The sequence below is a fragment of the Molothrus ater genome, chromosome Z, assembly GCF_012460135.2.
Source record: "Molothrus ater isolate BHLD 08-10-18 breed brown headed cowbird chromosome Z, BPBGC_Mater_1.1, whole genome shotgun sequence".
Classification (NCBI taxonomy): Eukaryota; Metazoa; Chordata; class Aves; order Passeriformes; family Icteridae; genus Molothrus; species Molothrus ater.
The window spans coordinates 38,552,471-38,573,052 of NC_050511.2; the positions used below are offsets into that span (position 1 = coordinate 38,552,471).

General features: G+C 45.3%; 1 protein-coding gene across 1 annotated transcript in view; it reads right to left on the bottom strand.

The window, feature by feature from the left end:
• Positions 1–19,549, bottom strand: part of PTCH1 (patched 1) — a 67,275-nt gene extending 47,726 nt beyond the window's left edge. Inside the window, exons 1-2 of the mRNA XM_054517897.1 lie at positions 19,236–19,549; positions 17,524–17,716 (exon numbers count right to left, since the gene is read on the bottom strand). Coding sequence (XP_054373872.1) covers positions 17,524–17,716; positions 19,236–19,436 — 394 coding nt within the window. The 5' untranslated portion in view covers positions 19,437–19,549. The remainder of the gene's footprint in view (positions 1–17,523; positions 17,717–19,235) is intronic.
• Between the last annotated feature and the right edge of the window lie 1,033 nt (positions 19,550–20,582).

Here is a 20,582-nt window from a genome sequence, read left to right on the forward strand (position 1 = left end):
TTTCTCACAACCAAAGTGAAAATTTACATGGCATTCATTATATTAGCATGTTAACAAAGAAGTCTGGAATCCATTACTGCAGTCCCTTCCATACCAGCTAGCCTGAGGAGTAAATTTGACCACTGTCACACTTACAGATCAATGCTAGATCAAGCCATCAGGGATGACCAGAAGTCACTGCTTATTAATTTACTGTTCAGCGGCTCTGAAGGCATTAAATACTTATTTTTCAGAGTGTCTTACAATGTTTCATTTCAGGTTACTGGAATTGCATCACATAGTCCGAGATTTCTTTATTTTTCTTGGACATGAACACTACCTCTATTAACCACTCAATAGTTACCTTGTGCACTACCAGATGCAACCAGTAGCTTAGTAGACAGCAAGCTCTCTCTAAAAAAGAACATTCCTGAGAGACAAACATTTGGGATAAAAATGTTTGCCTACCAATGTGGAGGACAGACTTTGAGAAACCAAAGCCAAGTTTCCCACAAATACATACTGGTTTTGGAGCCTAAATTCTCAGACAAATTTTACATACACAAACAATTTTCTGGAGAACCTCCCTTCTGAAGACTATGGGCCTCAAGGTGTTTCCATCTGAGCACCCGAGGAGCAGACACAGTTCTGCTTTGTTTGAGCAACACCACCTTTTTAATTTTTTTCAGGACTATAAATGTGTAGCATTAGAGCAATTCAGCAACCTTGTGCCAGTGAAAACTCAAAGCAACAGAATCATGCCTCTAATAGTCATGGACATCTCACACAAACAATGTTTTTGTTTTATGTCTTTGAAAGATGCTAACATTTTTGATAAATCAGGCATATGGAAAAGTATCCCTTGCAGTGCTTATTTTATGGCAATAGCAAAGGCAGGGAACCTTTGCAATACCTATAATCACTACAGCAGGAGGTATAGGAAATAAAACTCCCTTACAACCCAGTGATCACATACAAAGATTGAATAATATTCTAATGTGCCTTCACCAACCAACCCAAAAAGCAGCAATGTACAGAGAAAGATGCTAGACTTACATGGAGAACAGACATCCTGCCTCCACCCTGCCTTCTCACCCTTCAGCACCCTCTCTCTGCCAGGATGGGAACCAGAAAGGGACTTCATACCTCTCTTCCTGATACCCTGCACAGCCCATCTCCCTCGGCTTTGACTGCCATTATGGGCTTTCTTCTACTCCACTTCCTCATGGAATGCTGTTCCCATGTGCATCTCTGTAATACGTGTGTACAGGTGTTACTCAAACACCAAGCAATGAAGCTAGTTTCAGTCCGTCGCAATGGTACACAGATGAGGCCAGTGCGACACAGTTCTGCTTCCCCATCCTGAGTACCACAATCACAAGCAGTCACACATGCCACAGAGCAGCAAGCAGTACCTGATGGCACCAGTGACAATCTCTGTTTTTACTGATAAAGAACACAGACCTCATGAGAAAAAAAAACCACAGCAGCCAAATGCTATTCACAAAGGGTTGAAACCTTCTATAAAGAAACTGATACAAAGAGTTGAAGTTCTACAGCAGATATGAAGACTATCCTGTCTCTTACTGGGCACAGAAAAATAATGGCCTTTTGATTTAAAGCTTCCTGTTGCTCTCTAGGGAGTTCTGTCTTCATGTTCTCTCATATGTTTGAGCTTGTCTGGTGCTGCTCTTTGTCAGCAGCAGAATATAGTTTTTCTGCACACAGACAGTTTTAGTCAGCATCCCGACAGAAGAGCAGGGAAGACAGCAAGCACCTTCCTCAGAATTATCATTCTTTAGGCCTGACAGGCAAAATCATTTACTGGGAGAAAGTGCAAAACACCTTCTGGAAGTCCAAGTTTAGCTGGTAGCAGAAATGGGATTGGATTGGAATGTCCACTTCTTAAACTTTTAAAACGTCTTCAGCTTGTAGAGACACAATTGCTATTGCTTTACATGGCTGATCTCTGAATGTATTAACTACTGTGAGATACTGATACATCTAACGATGTATCTAATGATGCTAAGGATGGCTGTCATAAATTCATCAGGATTACATTATAAAAACATAATGCAAAAATAAAGACTTCACAGAAAGTGAATGAAACTGAGCTACCAAAAAACTCTGTTGAGAAATGGTGAGTTTACAAGAGCTAGAACACAGTGGTTAACAATCAGAGTCTTAAAGAGATTACATGGTCATTCAGTGGGCTGTGCAGCAGCTAATAAAAAAAATCACATTAATCATGTAACTAGACAAGATCTCTGCAAGCACTGCACTACAGGCAGTCAGAAATTGCATGCTGTGTCTGTCTAGGTTTTCTTGCACAGACTTCACTGAATACACATATAGCGCACACGGAGCAGCTGTTGTGCCTACCCAGGTTACAACAGCCTGCACCCTACCATCTCCCTTCCCAACAAACAGGTAGACACTCTACTCTTCTCCCTCTCCCCAGTTATGCTGTCCAACAAAAGGACACCATCTATAACATCATCACATCCCAATGAGAAGATATAATCAGTGTCAATATCTCTTTAGTGCCAAAGACTTTAGGATAATGTAAAAGCAGTATGACCATATCAACCATTTCTATCACACTGTGAATAAAATAATACCAGGCTCTTCATTTTTACTTTAAAAAAGTGGGGGGCAGAGGGGGGGCAGGAAGAGGCAGAGATAAAAACCTACAAATGTAAAAAAAAAAGCTAACAAAGAAACACCCAACAACAAAGCGCTTCAAAAGGCTGCTTTTTATCTCTCAAGCCATCATATGATATGAGTTAAGTTACTCCTTACACATGCTGGGGATGGCTCCAGTGTTGCTGTTACAAATTTCGTTAATGCTGACACGATTATGAATAGCAAAAATAAAAACACACATCAAAGTTGCCTTTTCATTCTGTCACAGTATGATAAAGTTTAGAGCTGTGACAAGGATACAAAGCTGTCTGCATACTCCGGAATACAGTCCAACAACAGCTGCCGCTGCTTGTAGTGAGAAACCTTCCCTGCAATTTTAGGAACTGAAAACTTTTCTTTCTAAAAATCGGCTAAAATCCAATTTTACATGTACACATCTGTATTGCCTATAGGCAGAAAAATAATAATTTTAATTGAGTAAAACAGATAGATTGCTAAAGAAAAAGAGATATTTTCATTTCTTGCTTGGTGTCCATCTAGGTTGAGAGAGTGGAAAAGTGTAGGGAAAAAAAACAGGACACCAAAATAAACAAATTAAACAGTACAAACTTAAGAAAAAAAAAAGCAAAACCAATATGCAATGAAACATACAATAATATACAATACTGGTACATCACAATTCAAACTTTTCAATTAAACATAAAATGCAGTGGCTGCTTACTGAGCTGCGACACATGTCCTTCGTAACAGGATATGAGCTGTTCACCTCTGGGTCACGGTTCCTAATCCAGCCAGGAACAATAGTGACCACAAGTTGTTTACCATCTGACAGCTGTTTGCTAACTTATGTGAAATGAGTTGGTGGTCTCAGTCCATTTCCTATGGGGCAGGTGTCCACATTATAAAACAGTACTGTCACAACAGGCATCCTTGTTGACCAATCCAGCAAAGAAACCGAGGAATGAATGAGCATGGAGAGCAAACTATACTTCCTTCCAAAGACATGGTCCCTTCACATCACAACTAAACCATAGCTTTCAGTGGAGAAGCCCAACAACTGAATTTTATGGCTCAAGTAGCAAAGGAATAGTAGCAGAAGTGTCTCAGACTATGCTTTTTCCTAGATATCAAGCAGACTGCCTTCAGCAGCTAATACAGATTATTGCAATTCTCCCAACAGTTTACAGTCACATGACGGTATATAACCCAAGAGGAGCAAGCTGAATTCTTACTCTTCAGTAATTTAAGATAACAGCCAAGCATGCTTCATAACAAGCAAAAATTCTCAGTTGTACACAAAAGTGGCAAAGTTTAGAGGAGTTCTGCTGAGAAGGGTATGTAAAGGGCTTCAAGGTCTAAAGCTAAGGATTTCAAAACAGCTGAATATAATTTCTTTAAGTTACTTTAGATTGAAGAGCTTCTGCTGGGTAATGTGTTACAAACAATTTGCTGTGTTGTTCCACAGCAGTCAGCTTTCCTCTAGGCCAAACTTTTCATTTAACCTCTCAGTGCCCTTTCCTCAAATATGTAATTGTTTTCCTGTGTGGTTAAAAACAGCATTTTTAGGTCTTTTCATCTGTACTCCTGGGATAGCACAAATTTCATCTGTACATGGAGTAGCACAAAATTTGAATGCAATCTTTTTTAAAGGAACAGCAAGCAGCAATGCAAACAGATGCAAACAGCATCCAGAACTTTCTAGAGGATATCACTTCCTAAATAGCACTTTTAGGAGATGGCAAAATTAACATAGAAAAATGAAAGGAATGAACACTTTACGACACAGGGTACAGCTCCTTTCAAGATTTCCCTACCAGCTGCTTGCTGTACCATCTGTTGTTGCCTAAGCAGCTTCCTTCTGAATGGCTTTGCACTGAAGCAGAACTGCTCTCACTGTTGGACACAATCAGGTCAGGTCAGTGCTCCCCCCAGCACCGAACCTGCTGCCTGTCACAGCTTCCCCCACCTCGATATTTCTTACTGGCCACCAGCTCCCGAGGCCGTGCTGCATCTGTCAGGAGGCCCATTTTTCATCGCTCGCTCGCCATTGACACCGAGCAGGACCGAGCGCGGCCCACTTTGTGCGGGATGCACTCCGAGATTCCCGTCAGACGCTCCGAGTGTGCGACCATATGGCCAGGTTTATGCAGAAGCAGGAAAGGTCGGGACAACAAATGGCCAAGCACACCCCTCAGCACGGCTTTTATTTTCTGCTTTGGGCCACTGTGACCGTGCTGGTGGCTTTTCAGACGGAGCCCGGCGCGGGGGTCCGCGCTCCCTCTGGACCTTGAGCGGCGGCTCTAAGGTCCCGGGGCGGGAGGAGGCCGAGCGGAGCCGGCAGTCCCGCGGGGCCACACGGCGGGGTCCCACTTGGAGCCCTGCCAGCAGCCGGCCCCGCCGGCAGCCACAGCCCTGCCCCGAGGGCACCCTCTGGCCCCGCCGCGCTGGTGCGTTCCCAACGCCGCTCCTTCCCGCGGCATCTGCGCAGGGAAACACAACGCTGGGAGCCACTTTCACGATTTTGTTGCGAGCGGGATTAGCTGGATTAGGGGCCGATTCATAAGGACCCCCTGCGGCTGTGAGGAAGTTTCATCACAAGGTCAGTGTGGTGTGAACTATATTCTGTCAACACCACCACTCCTTATAGCCAGCTACAAAAAATACAAAAGGGGGGGGGGGGTTGGGTTGGGGCGGGGGGGGGAAGGAGGAAATTGCAAATGAAATATATGAATGAACAGTTTACAGCAACAAAAAGATTTACCGATTTCCCCCTCGAAGGCCTAAAAAGATGGGTACTCTTCAACTCTGCGTTCCTTTAAAACAAGAAATCTGTACTAGTAATTTTTAATTTATAAAGAATTCCGTGGTTTAGGAGGTGAGAGGAACCTGGGGAATAAGTGTAGCAACCCACACACAAAAACCACAGAAGAACTTCTGGCACTTAGTTTAAAACCAGTCATGCAGCTCCAAGATTGTTGGACTGTTGAGATTTTATTACATTTAATGCTGTCACCTTCAAGACTATTTAATTCCTACCCCCCTAAGTGCAGTAAGTAACAGAGACATAAAAAAAAAAAAAAAAGAGTGTTGGATTGAAGAAAGGACAAGGTGAATTAAAGGGGTTTTTTGTTTGTTTTTGCTCTTTAAAGCATAATTACCCACCTTGTACTTCCCCCATCTCCCCCCCAGCAAGATTCCCCTCATCCCATCGTAATGGCATCACTCAAAGACTGCAACACTTTTATAGCTAGCATGATGCAAAATAAAATCTATAATGAAAGAGCAGGACTTTTGTTTTGCATGTGTAGTTTTGGGGGAGTTTGGGGCGGGGGGGGCACGTGGTTTAAGAGAAGTCCCTCTTGCACAGAACCAGGCTGTTCAATCAAAGCCTTATCTGTTATATTTCTGTCTTTCTCTTCTGTTTAGCGCATTCACCGACAAGAGAAAAGGGGCTAAAGCAATGGAGGCTTTGACCTGCAGCTGTAACACAATACTTTCGCACAGCCCTGTCGACCCCTGACATAAATTTTACACCGCAGCTGGCATTTACACACTTAACATTACCATATGTATAGCCTACTCTGTGCTAATTATGCTAATCACCTGTCTAACTCTCTGCTGCGAAAAATGGTTGTATTTAGCAGTCCACTGCCTACCAATACAGCTTACTGTGTGGCTGAAATGTACATTCAGACGGCTCTGAATGGCAAGATTTTTCCACGTTGCTGGCTTCATTCAGAGCACAGAAAAATTTATTCAAGTCAACTGGTTTCGGTCCGCAACAAAAAAGTTACGAGAAAAAAGTGAGTGTGTTCCTGCCCTAACATTCTAAGTCTGCTTGCAAGCAAAATGATAAATCAATTGGTGTGGGAAACAAAAAGGGAGAAAGATTTCTTTTGCAAGCCATGTGAAACTGTAGCCTATTTAAAAAAAAAAAAAAAGACAGAAAAAAGAAGAAAAAAGGTCATCCTATTTCCCCAAATCTCTAGAAAGAACAGTTTAATAGATATTTACACCTGCTCACAATTCTCTCAAGTTGCTACCTTTTATCTACAGTTGGAAGTCATACTAAACACGTTTCGGGTTTTGTTTCTTGATCTTAATAATTCCCACTAGAATATTACATTTTCTTTTATCTACTGCTTAAACAGCATCAGCTTCTAAGCAGCTAGGGCTTCGCTTCTCTTCTGACTATGGGAACCCTTTGAAAAGTTAGTGAAAACTGTTGTAAATGAAATCAGAATGAGGCCCATGTTGAGAGGCAAATAAGAAAAATGCCCAGGAGATACTCACCAGAAGAACTGGTACAATAAAGTATCTTCTTTAAGTACTTCTTTTACCATTACAGAGAAGGTAACTTTAAAAAAAAAAAAACCCAACAAAAAATTTAAAGTTGTAATGAATAAGGGGTTTTTTTAATGCTTAGTGTCAGCAGGAAGGGAGATGTTTAATTGAGGTCCTAAATCTCATCATTCTACTGAGTATGACACTGAGGAGACTACACCAAGATCTGCATTGGGATTACATTCCTGAAGCTATTTAAATATGGTTTATCACCCAAGTAAGTTCCTATAACCCCCCTCTCCTCTGCACACACCCAAGGAAGCTATGGTAGTTCACAGATTTCTCAGATAACCAAAACGTAAATCTGATTATGACATCATCCTTGGCAATTTCCTTTCAGGTTAGATTTGTGAAATCTTTTTTCAACTAGTTTTAAATGTTATGAAATGGCATGTCCATACACAAAATAGAAAAATGTGCAAATAAACCTATATCCACTACCACATCTGAATAAGGTAAGTACACTGGAAGGTAAGTCATTGTTAATATACAGCCAAAGGATTTAACTAAAAACAAGAACAGTTCAGCAATGTTGTGCTCAAAAGGTCCAGTAACATACCCAGTCACAGCATGAGGTCAAGAAGATCCCTATGTCTGTGCCTTCCCAACTTCCCATCTTTTGTCCACTCTGCTTCCACATGCAAGAGATTGCTGCTCACAATAAGGTAAAGTAATAAGTTTTGCCTGTCAGCAATGGCCTTTACTTTAATATTTTACTTATTACATTGCCTGCTTGACTACACTATAGACCCTCAGCCAAGACACATCTTGCTTTCTAGCATCTCAGTTTCAGTTCTCTGCTAGTCCAAAGCACTAATTTATCTGAGTTCTTTCAGCTCCAAAACACTGGTTGTGCAGCCAAAACCAGAAATAACACTACAACTACTGTTTATTTCAGAGCATGCGGATTTTCCCTTTTCTGCCCTTTTTTTTTTTTTTTTTTTGACTAGGAGATGGACCACCCTGCTCTCATGGCACAGAACACTATTTACATTGCAATACTTGACTGTGTAATACATCTGGCATTTTTGGGCAGGATTCCTGAGCTAGGGGCCAGAAGCCCTTAAGCAATGATTTAACAGGGGAAAAAAAAATCATACAACTTGACTCAACAGTGCTCATTTCTAGTTTGCTGCACTTAACTTTTGATTACTGACTGAAAGGCAGAAATGCATCATACTGGTAAACAAGAGAAGACTGTTTCTTATAATTTATCTCACTGTTAATAAAAGAAGACTGATTTACAGTCTAATGACTGAGCTTCAGGTAATCTGGGTGTACAACACTACACATGTGCTTACACATGAGCAAAATACAGATGTTTCAAATACACAATGATTACTTGTATATTCGAAGGTGGAATTAAGTTCAGTACAATTCTCTAAAGAAGCAGCACCTTTGCAGAAAGAATCAGGTTATGGTTTTCTTCATTCCCTTACCTCTTGTATATTTTGCTCAGGCACTGAAATAACTAAGTTTCCCAAAACCAAGCAGAAGTTAAAGCCAAGACATTCATTCTAAAAACCAAAATTAAAATTCTCCATACATCCAAACATGTATATGGTCAGCAGTTTCCATAAAGAACTTTTTACCTCATGAAACTACTACTGCTGCCAAAATCAGTCTGTTTATAGTAACTGAGGTGATAGTAAATGAAAATAACAGAGCAAAACGAAGAATGAGTAAATTGTATTTACAGATATTAAACAAAGTTTACACAATAAAAAAGGAATAAAGAAAAATGTTTTATTTTTAAATTCTGAATTAATAACTACTCCTTTCAACTCCATTCTATCTATTATACTGTACTGTACAATGAAAAACTACTTCAAGTCAAAAGTAACTCAATTAAGAGCAAGGGTGAACATAATTTATTGTGTATGGTATTCATCAGTCATATTTGGCACAGTCTGAGTGGATAACAAGATAGCACAGATTATGCAAAACTGGAGTATAATATTTTCCCATTCTCCTTAATCCATGGACACAGAAATGAAGGGGCCATTATAACATGGCACACATTCTCAGCACAGATGTTACACTCTAAAGCATAGAGTTTTCTGTCATGAGGCACCGTCTTGGGAATCTGCCACTCCAGCAAAGCATCAACAGAGCAAGGCAGAAAATTTTATGGTTTCTTAAGTATTAATGAATGCTGTGCATATTTACTTTTCTGAACTCTGATAGGTGTCTACATTCTTATACTAGAACTGTCATGCAGACCTTAAGAAGTTCTACTGATTTCTTCAGGTTTTCCCTGGAAGAGTAACTCACAAACATAACTGGGGCAAGACTTCCTGCATATTACAAGGCAGCAGAGATCAGAGAAATTAAAAGAACCAAAGCCTGAAATACTGAAGAAAAATAAGACAAATACTGAAGAAAATAAGGATGGCTGAGAAAATGGATATAACTGTATAGTACATACAAAGAAGAGTGAACTTCTTGATAAAATTCTGCACTTCAGATCCAGCTGAACTCTGAAATAGAGCAGCTAGAGCCACATACACACACACCACCATCTACATAATCTGTAGACAGAAAAAGCACTGTGCAAACAATTGGACTTTTTTCTGTATACACCTGACAAGTAACAGCCCGACAAGACCTATAACCAAAATGCTATTTTAACCAATCAGAAAAAAAGCTAGCTGTGGGGCAAAGAACTTTACAAGCATGGTTTTACCAGAGTGGTTATAGGTTAAAGCAGGTAATTCACAGTTAAGTTAAAAAGATTGTGCGTAATAATCCAAGAGTGTGAAAATGAGAACATGTTCCATTAGACACCAAAAGAAAAGTAGTTGCAAACACATCAAAACCAGCATCCTAGTGGACACAGCCCCAATAGGTCATAGAGAGGTCAGTTTTTAAGGAAAAATCCAACTGAAATATAAACATGGCATTATGGAAACCAGACAAATCTCCCATAGCTTTGTCCAGCCAGCACTAATCTAGGCATCAGCTGTGCTACATAATCTAAATAAAGGGATCAGTTGGTTCATACATCTGGAAGCTGTCATATTTTGGAGCCTCCTAACAGTCATGTGTAAGTGCAACATTCACTTGGATGTAACAGCCTTTAAATTTGTTGAGTGGTCAAGAACAGTTGCATGCATACACTACATCATATTATGACTTTCTGGGGAAATATTAAAAATATTATGTAATGACAGGGTTTGGACCACCTCTTGCCATGAAAAAAAAGAAAAAAAATCATAAAAATAGACAGATTCAGGGTGAGCAGCTCAGGTTTACCTTAATGCATTCTATACTGAAAGCAAGCTTGAGCACCCATGGCTTCTAGAGTTCATTCTTTTCTGAACCCACTGGCTGCTGATGAATAATGAGGAAGGAAGGCCAGTTCTCTACAAATACAAGCAAATAAACATAAACCTAGGCCACTTATCAGGTGGCAAGAGCTGGTAGTAAGTAGGGCCCAAAACACTCACCACTACATCCACAACTTCAGTAGCAGCCAGCCCTACAGCTGATTTAGGTCTTGCTTACCTACACTTCCCCATTCCTGCTCAGAAACAGCAGCATGGGGAACAACAATAAAGCAATGTTGCTTTCAACTATTATATTTCACTCCAGGACTTCTGTACCGAAATCTGCAAGCTCTCCAGAGCTACAGAAATGCCTTCAAACCCAGTTCATAAGCAGCAAAATCCCCAGAGCACAAGCTCAGAAGAGGAGGACAATGGCACAGCCCAGGCGCCGCCCTCTTTAAATACACATTCCAACAGAAAAAAACAGATCTTCCCGAACAATGATCTGTAGGGCACATTCTAGCAGGGCATTGGCAACACTGTTAAGTTTGGAAATAACAATGAAGATTAATTTTCTCCCGCCTTGAGTAAATTAAATGCCTCTGAAGTCTGAAAGGCAGAAGGAACCATGCAACAATGCACTTACAGCTTAGAGGGGTGCCAATTCTACAGGAGGAGCTTCTCTTTCCTTTCCCTGAAGAGGCTAAAACATGGGCACCACTTAGTCTGCTCTGGCTTTGTACATGGGTAAGGCCTGGTCACGCTAAAGTGATCCCAACTTCTGTCACCACATTCAGTGCATTCACGATTTCACCCTCTACCTTTTTACTGACCAAAGAATGGTCACAGGCAATACATTTATTAAGACTCTTACAGATAAAAGAGGAATTTTATGTACAGAAGCTGCAGGAATTTTTTCATGTACAAGCTTTTCATCAAGGAGCACCAACTCCAAGCAATGATGTGGATGCCTGTCAAGATGGAACTTAACAGAGGTCTCCAGTGATTTTGAATTTAATAGCAGGCTCTTGAAAGATGACAATCAATTAAATATTTGTATAAGTAAAACCTTTAAACATCTTTTCCTAACAACTTGCAGAGGGAGTTCAAATTCAAAGGAACATAACACCCTGTTGTTTTTATCCACAAATATCATGTAAATATTAGAGTTTTATGTTTCTTTTCAAAACAGTGGCATGGATGGAAATACTTTTGTGCTTCATCAGTAAACACTTAAATAAACATGTTGCTCAGATGACCATCCTTCAGCTATCATGTGAAAAAAAAAGATGTAATAAATAATCGTACTGAAGTCAGACAAAATAGTGGCTTGGAAATTTTCCAGATGAACACCTTCCAATGAACTTTCAATATGCGCAACATAGTGTAAGACAGCATTCGAGGATAAGTAAGCTCTTAAGTCACCTGATTCAAAGGAAACTAATGAATTTGGTGATGTGATCAGAGACAATGTCTTGACTGCCACAGAGCTAGCCAACAACCATTGTGACAGACTGAAGAGCAGAGTAACTTCTGTAACTTCTTCTATACCATGCCACAGGTGATACAGGTGCAAGCACATCTAAAACATCTTCCCTGCTGCTGTCCACAAATGCATATGTTTGTGGGAGAAAGGAATTACACTTGACTGTGTTAAGTCCTGCTAACTGTACTCAAACCAAGCATGTTACTTCAGCCCACTTACATAAATTTGTCTCCTTGATAAAACAAATTAATGCAGATCTGTTCCCTTACTATTCTTTTTTGTTTCTCCAAAGAACACTAGTGTAAAGTTAACTGGTGCCTTTAGGCAGAACTTAAGAACAACTTTCCACCTGCACTTAATCTTGCTGCGTAAAGAAAACTGAGAATCTACAGAAATAATACTGGTGCCTGCATCATTCGCACACTTTCCTCATTCACCTCATTCTTAAATTGCAGGGGTAGATTAGCATATTTTAAGAAGCGTACAATAAGTACAAGAGAGCAACCTGATTTTTGTCCCTTAAGAGAGAAAGGAAATAATACACATATCCCAAATCTTTACTTACAAAGTATTTCTGCTGTACACACTCAATCCTAATTCACTTACAATTTGAACACACTCACTTTATTCCACATACCTGAACTGAAGTATGCAGCTTCTGAGGCATTCTCTGCAAGATGTCCTACCTATTTGTATCATCCACTCTCTTCCTTCAAACTGGCTTAAAGAAGGAGCTCTGCATGTTAGAGCTCAGTTCAAGCTCACAAAGCTTTGTGAAGAGGGCTACTTAAGCAGGGAATAGCTTGACTGAGCTTCAGCTAGTGCAAAAAGTGAAGAAAACAAAAAAGGAAGGGAAGAACAGCATGATCTTTGGCCACTTAAGGAAGAAAGCTAATGAAAAAAAGTGAGGAGAAAAAAATCCCAAGACAATGATGACATGAAATGAAATACAAAGCACAAGACTAGACCATCTCCCCCATTATAAGCTGCTCCAATTAACATCATTTAAGGCATTGCAGTAGCCAAATTTCAAGCTTCATTTAACAGAACCTTTGCTGGAGCCACAAAACTACCTTCTTTCAGCAGCAGAGGCTGTGAATTTACATTTGTGACCGCTGCTGACACTGGATCTTAGACTGCCTATTTAGAGTGGTCGCAAATAAACATATCCAGTTATGAGCATGATTTCTTTTCCATCCAGAGCACTCGCTAGCTATGAATGGAGGATTCTAAAAGCACATCTGTGTCCAACAAAATTCAGTCACCGAGGAAATCAATGCAAAGCCCTTTTTTTTCCTCTCTGTGTGTACAATGCATAAAGATGCTAAACAGTCTCCACAACTCCAGAATGCATGGACACCCACATACAGCAGTTCAACTCGAGCTGAAAAACAGAACTGCCATTAAAATGCCAGTCCAGAATTAGTCTGCCCTGGCAGACAACCCCTTCCCCCCAGCACCAGCAGCAAGGTATGCACATGAACAGAGAGATCTGTTCATGTGCTGAAAAGATACAGGTGTATGTCCCAGGCAAATATGACTGAGAGCAAGTCTACAAGACAGCAACATAGATGGAGCCACTGTGGGACACAGAGTAATAACTGAACTATTCTGAACAGCAGCCAGAAGAGTACTATATTTAAAAAGAAACCCCAAAAAACAAAAAGCTATGCTACAACACTTAGTGGCAAGAAATAAGCTGAGAGGAAAGCCACTTTGGTATCAGGAGCCACAGAGAAGGCCAAGAATGCTAACATAAATTCTGAAGGAGGAAGACTACTAGAGAAAATCTGAAAGAATGATGTTTTGAAGTTCTCTCTCGGAACGTTTGCCTACAAGGTGAGCTTCTAAACTCATGTAAATATTTCGACCATAACTGCTGCAGGCTCAGACTACTAATCATTTAACTTTGAATGAGTTTTAAGACCATCCACATTCCAAGTTCACTTCACTGTTTGATAATTAATTCTGTTATGGTTTTAAAGAAACCATTTACTTCCAGTAAATTTCAGTGCTGTATTATGTTCCATGGTATTCAGAAACAGACCATATCAAATTTGTCTTTGTAAATACTGCCAATTTATTCAGCAATAATAACTGTAAAAAGTTTCAGTAGCAAATCAAAACTATTTCTTGAAGTATATTTCAAGTAACCTATGAATCTACACAGCACATTCAAGACAGTCCAGGGATCGGGCCTAGCTGGAATGCAGTTGGGAAAGGCAGCTGCTGCCTGACCAATCTTATCTTCTTCTACAACTTAGTGGATGAGGGAAAGGTTATGGATAGTGTTTACCTGAACTTTAATAATGCCTTTAACACTGTTTCCTACAGCATTGTTCTAGTGATACTGGCTGCTCATGGTTTGGACAGGTACACTGTTTGCTAGGTTAAAAACTGGCTGGATGGCAGGGCCCAGAGAGAGTTACTTCCAGCTGGTGGCCAGACACTGGAGGGGCTCCCCAGGGCTCAGCAATGGGACAAGTCCTGTTTAAAATGTTTATCAATTATTTGGATGAGCAGTTCAAATGCTCCCTCAGTCAGTTCCCAGATATCACCAAGCTGGGTAGGAGTGTTGATCTGCAGGAGGACAGGAAAGTTCTGCAGAGGGACCTGGACAGGCTGGATTGATGGGTCAAGGCCGTGGTATGAGGTTCATACCACGTTCTACAACATGAAGTGTCAGGTCCTGTCCTTGAGTCACAACAGCTCCATGCAGGACTACAGGCTTGGGGAAGAGTGGCTGGAATGCTACCCCAAGAAATGGACCTGGGGATGCTGAACATGAGCCAGCTGTGCCCAGGTGGCCAAGAAGGCCAATGACATCCTGCCCTGGATCAGCAATAGTGTGGCCAGCAGGACCAGGGCAGGGATTGTCCCTCTGTACACAGCACCGGTGAGGCCACATTTTGAATTCTGTGTTCAGTTCTGGGCCCCTCACTACAAGAAAGACATTGAGGGGCTGGAGCAAGTCCAGAGAAGGGCAATGGAGCACAAGTCCTATGAGGAGCAGCTGAGGGAGCTCGGGTAATTTAGCCTGGAGAAGTGCACCCTTGGCATGACTTCATCCCTCTCTACAGCTACCTGAATGGAGGATGTAGGAAACAAGTGACAGGATGAGAGGTAATGGTCTCAAGTTGCTCCAGGAAAGGTTTAGATTGGATAAGAAAAAATTTCTTCACAGAAAGGACTGTTAAGCACTGGAAGAGGCCACCTCTAAATTTCCATGCCTAGAGGTATTTAAAAGGTGTTTAGATGTGACATTTAAAGACACGGTTCAGTGGTGAGCATAATGGTGCTGGCTTAGCAGTTGGATTTGATGATATTATGAATCTTTTCCAACTTAAACAATTCTATGATTCTGTATTTGGCCAGCACTGCCTAGTTCATCCAAACATTCAATAAACGAAAGGTAAAGTGAGACAGCTGTTTTAATAAACAGGACAATTCAGCTACTGCTTCTTCGCTAAGAAACCTTGACCTAAAGAGTCCCTTACTGTACCAACCTCCATGGAAGGTACTTTAAAGCTGTTAGGACCAGCTCCACGTAAGTGCAGAAGAAGAAGTTTGGTGCTGCTTTGCACTTCTGCTTAGGAAGAATGGCACTCTCCATGCTATCCATCTCAAACTCTCAATTTGCACTCCTGTTTGTAGCTTAGCAATAAAAATATGCAACTGCTATCTGTTAGGTCTAATTGTATAACACCCTGGTTCATGAGCAGAACATTTACAGAGCTTCTGCCAAGAAAGAACATTATAGCAAGTTCTTTTCTGTGGACTGTCATGTAGTGCTAGAATGGGAAAACTAGAAACAAAATTAAATTTATTCCATACTATTTTATTTTACCTTAATCTGCTAGCTTTTGCTGGTTAGTTTTGAAATGCAAGGGTTTCTAAATGCAGAGTTTGAATTTCTTTTCAATGAAAAAACTAAACTAAATAGATATGAAATCACATAGGTCAACTCTGTCAAACTAGCTGCTTTATGAATTCATCTTGTCAATAAAAATCTCAGAGATCAATTTCCACTAGATTCTATACTAGGGACTTTCCCTCACTCCTTCCCCATAACAATAATGACATGAGAAGAAACCAGTGTAGCAACTATTTTGCAAATTCTATTTTCCCCTTGAGAATCGTATTTTTACTGACAGGCCAGTCACTGAGGCATCGTCAGCAAGTAGTTTCTTGGAATTACAAGGCTACAAAAAGCAGGTGGCACTAATTGAATAGGATCACCATTCCAAGCGAACACTAGTAACATCAGGATAATAAATGTCAGCAGAGCATGTGGGATGGAGCTGCAATCACATATTAATCTATCTAACACAGAAAAGCAGAAACAAATTGACAAAAGAAACCTCTCCACAACAACCTCACAGCGTGTTTGGAAGAAAAATTAACAGTGAAGGAAAACACGATTCACAATAATTTCTATTAGTATTTAAGATACTGTAGTTAGTGATCAGTGCAAACTCTGACTGCACATCTCTGCCTACAGATGGGACCCAGCAGTGCCTTGTTCTGTTTCTCAGGCAAAACTGTTGGCAGCAGATCTCATCATATTTTGAGGTCCTGGACTACTCATCACGGACCAAAAAAAAGATCACTACTTTCCACAACAGAAAAAACCAGCACCTACTAAATGACTGGCGAATCCAATCCTGACCCCAATACAGCTGTCATCGGCAAGGGTGGACTCCGACCCTATACGCTCTAATTCACCTCGGGCAGGACAGACCACCTTCAGAACAGGCACCGACTTTGTTTGCACTCAGCCCTAGCTTTTCCACACACGCACATACAGAGAGCTATTTAGAAATTATTATTTATGCAGCCTCTCATATTAACTTTTATAAGCCAAATACTGCTGCAAGCTACTTTGACATAAACCTAGAGCCGTAATTGCTGCAGACAAGGAACTCTGTTTCCACGTCCACCCAGCAGCTAACGGGGGAACGTGATCCTTAATAAAGAGAATTTTCTTCCACAGAAAAAAGAAAAAGGGAGGGCGGGGAAACAAAACAAAACAAATCAACCACCAAAACAAAAAAGAAAACGAGAGAAAGAAAAAAAAAAAACCGAAGGAAAAAACACCACTAAGGACTACACCTAAACTCCAAATCCGCGGCAGCCTGGAGCCGTGGCCCTCAGCGCGGGGTACGCCGCCCGGCTGGCTGCCTCACTCCGGGCTCCGTTTCGCCTCGGCTGCCTTTCTTTCGTGGTTGTGGTTTTTGTTGTTGTTTTTGTTTTTTTTTTTTTTTTTTTTCCCTCGTTCTCTCCCTCTCCTATTTTCCTTTTTTTTTTTTCCCAGCGCTGCGCCCCGCGCTCCCCTCAGCTGAAAGCTGTCCAAGTCCAGGACCACACACAGGCTCCCGCCCCGCCGCGCCGCCCGCCCCTCCCCCGCCGCGGCCGCGCGCACTCCCAAAATGGCGGAGGGGGCGCCTCCCGGCAGCGCCGCCGCTTCCCGCCGCCGGCGGGGACGCGGAAACCCGCCGCCCGCAGCTCGCCCGCACTGCGAGCCGGGGCACAGGCGAGGGCACTGGGCGCTGGAGAGGAGCTGTCCCGACGGCCCTCCGCCCAATGCACGGCCTGGCCGCCGCTGCCCCCCGCGGCCGGAGTAGTGGTACGCGCCGCCCGGGGCTGCGCGCCCCAGCTCAGGGCCCGCCTCCCGCCCCGAGAGCCGGCCGCCCTCACCGCCGGCGGCCGCTCCTCACGGGTATGCAGAGCGGGCCCGGGCCGCTCTACCCGGCCGGGCAGGGACGGCAACAGAAATCAGGGGCATCCCCCCGGACTTACCTTCCACCCACAGCTCCTCCACGTTGGTCTCGAGATTAGCTGCCCTTAATCCTACAGCGAAAGCCCCAAATATCAGGAGGCCGACAACCAAAAACTTCCCGCAGTTTTTCTGAATGTAACAGCCCAGTTTAAACAACAGTCTCTGAAACTTTGCTCGCAGCCACAGGGGCGCTTTCCGTCCCGTCGCCTTCCCCTGCAAAGCAAGAAGAGGTCAGTAGTTGCGGGCTGCGGCAGCCGCAGAAGTAGGGGGGGGCCCCCAGCCCTGCCCCGAGCGGGACAGCTCGCGGCTCTCGGGGCGCAGTCCCGGAGGAAGGACGGAGCGCCGGCAGCAGCTCAAACAGGCATCCTTTCCAGCAGGGCCCCCTGCCCTGTGGCCTTGCCGAGCAGCCACCCTCGAGCACGCCCACAGGGACAAGATGTACCTGCTGTCAGCCATCCTTGCCCCAGACCAACACGCGGGTTTGGGGGTGACAACACTGCGTCGGCCCCTGGGCCCTCGCCTGTGCCGGCCGCCACCATACTCATCTCTTGTCCGAGGCATCGCCACCAGCTCAGGCTGCAAAGCATTCGCTCTGGCGAGACCCGTGGCTCCAGGGAAGAAGGAACCACTTCTGACAAACCTCAACAGCCACAAGAAAGAAAAGTCCCTTTTCCTGTTCTCCTTGGAACCCCAGAATGGCTGGGAGGAGACGCGGGGGGGGATTGTGTGACAGATAGTGGGCAGCAGTGGCCGTTTCCCCCATTCCCAGCTCCTAGCAGGGGCTTGGTGCTGAGGCAAGACCCACGTGGTGAGCAGCGCTGTAACATCTGCAGTAATTCATTTCCATAGAGTTTGGAGACGCTGTGTGATCTGAATTAGGAAGTAGAGCAGCCATCTGTAAGTTACGACAATATTTGTGAACGGAAGAGGGCAGCCACATGGATTTTTTTTTCCTCCTCCTTTCCCTCTTCTTACAAAGCCTAGAAATCCGCTCCCTGAAGTGAAACCATCCCTGCAGCAAGGCAGCTTTTGGAGATTGTTTACTTTGAACATTTTTTGGCCAGCGGAGATTGGCGGCCGGGGCTGTCCCCCCGCCCCGCCCGGCACCTCCAGTCCTCCGCGGGGACCGGCGCGGCAGGGTTAAGGTGGCAATTTGTTTATGGCCCTCGCTCTCCCTCCGGCCGCTGGGCAAGGGAGAAAACCGCTGCCTTCTTTGCTGGGGGACTCCGTTCTCCCAGGGCACCCGCCGTCTCGGCGCTCGGCGGAAAACTTCACAAAAGCCCCACTTCTGCCAAGAAGCCGGCCGGCTTCTCCCCTGTTCCGGCCGGGAGCGGGTGTTGCCGAGATCGCAGGGCGCTACGAGGGGATGGAGAAGCAGAAAGGAAGCGGAGAGAGAGAGGGGGAGCGGGAGGGCGGGCCTGGGGTTAGCCATGGGGAGGCCGGGACCGAGCAGAGGCTATTTCAGGAAGTTTAGGAAAAGTGCTCCGCAGCACAGGCACGCACCAGGGCAGGCACAGGCGAGCAGGGAGGGAAGGAGGGCACTCTCTCCCGCACTGAAGAGTCACAGACGTCCCTCTCTTTTTCCCAGCATTTTATTGGTGGCCGTTTCGTTTCCATCTCCTCCTTCCACCCCCGCGAGAAAACACACCACCTCCCTCCTCCTCCCCCGCGGAAAAAGCAGCACTACCACTAGCGTGTATCTCTGGAAAAAAGAGTGAGAGATTGAATGCACCTTTGAAATCTGCTCCAAGGCGAAAGCCGCATCGCAGTAGCTTGGTCGCTGCAGATACTCCCGGTCGGGCACCGCGGCGCGCCGATTCCCTCCAGTCCTTCGCCGCCTCCCGCCGCCGTTTCTCGGCGCCCGGCCGGGGTGGCCTCCGCCGCCCGCGCTGCTGCTGGTCTCCGGCTCCGACGCGTTACCGGCCGAGGCCATGTTGCCGCCGCCGGCGGGACAGGAGAGCTGCCGCTGGCGCTGCCGCGGCGGGGCCCGGGGCCCCGGGGGTGCGGCGGGGCCGCGGGGGGCTGGCGGCGTTGCGGGCCGCGGGCTGCTGCTGCGGGGGCTGCTGCCGCCGCTGCTGCGGCGGCCGCCGCCGGGGCTGCTGCTGGGGCTGCTGCGGCGCGGCCGCCTCACGCGGGGCGCGGGGCGGCGGCTGCCGCCGCGGCCGCTCCGGCCGAGTCGCTCCCCGCGCCTCCCATTGCCACATCGCGCGCGGACCCCGAGCTGCAGGCGGCCGCTCCCCGCGCCCGGCGAGGGCGGGCGGACGGGCGGGCGCGACCCCCGGGATCCCCCGGCCGCCGCCGCACTATCCTCCGCTCCCGTTGAAATCGCCTACTCCGGCCGGCCTCCGCTGCCTCGGGGAAGCCGCTGTCCGCGGCGGCGCTCAGCGGCGGCGGCGGGGCGGCGGCGCGGCGGGCCGCGGCTGCTCCTGCTGCTGCTGGGCTGCCTCGCCGCGCTGCACCATCCTGCTTCAGGGCCGGGGTGCTTCCCGCGGGCCGCGGGGCCGGCGCGGTTCCGCGGTTGGCCCCGCCGCGGCGGCGGGCGGGCGGCTGCCTGGCGCTCTCCCCCGGTGTGTGCGCGGCAGCACCGAGCTGCAGCCCCTCGGCTCCAGAGATGAGATGAAGAAGAAAAAAAGGAGTCTCTCCATTTGGATAAAGAGGAGGAGGAGGAGGGGTGGGGGGGGGGGGGGGGGAGAGGTGGGGGGAGTATGAGTGGAGAGAGAGGGAGGGAAAAAAAAAGGGGCTGAAAGCCCGCCCCCGGGGCTGTCAGATGGCTTGGGTTTCTGCGAGGTGATTGGCTCGGGGAGGGCAGAAATTACTCAGCAAACATGACTATTATTAGCTGCTTAGCAACAGCTCACCAAAGTAGAGAGACCACCCAGGCCGGCAACCCTTGTGTGTGCATCTCCAGCTTCAGGGGGAGCCTTAAAGAGATCCAGTCTTCTTTGCATGCAATACTTCCATTAAGGAATGCCTTCTCCCTCTTTCTTCTTCGTTTTCCTTTCAAGAGCGTTACTCCCCCCTCCCCTTACTCCCCTCCCCCGACCCCCGTCCGGGATGCTTGCAAATACACGCGCGGAAC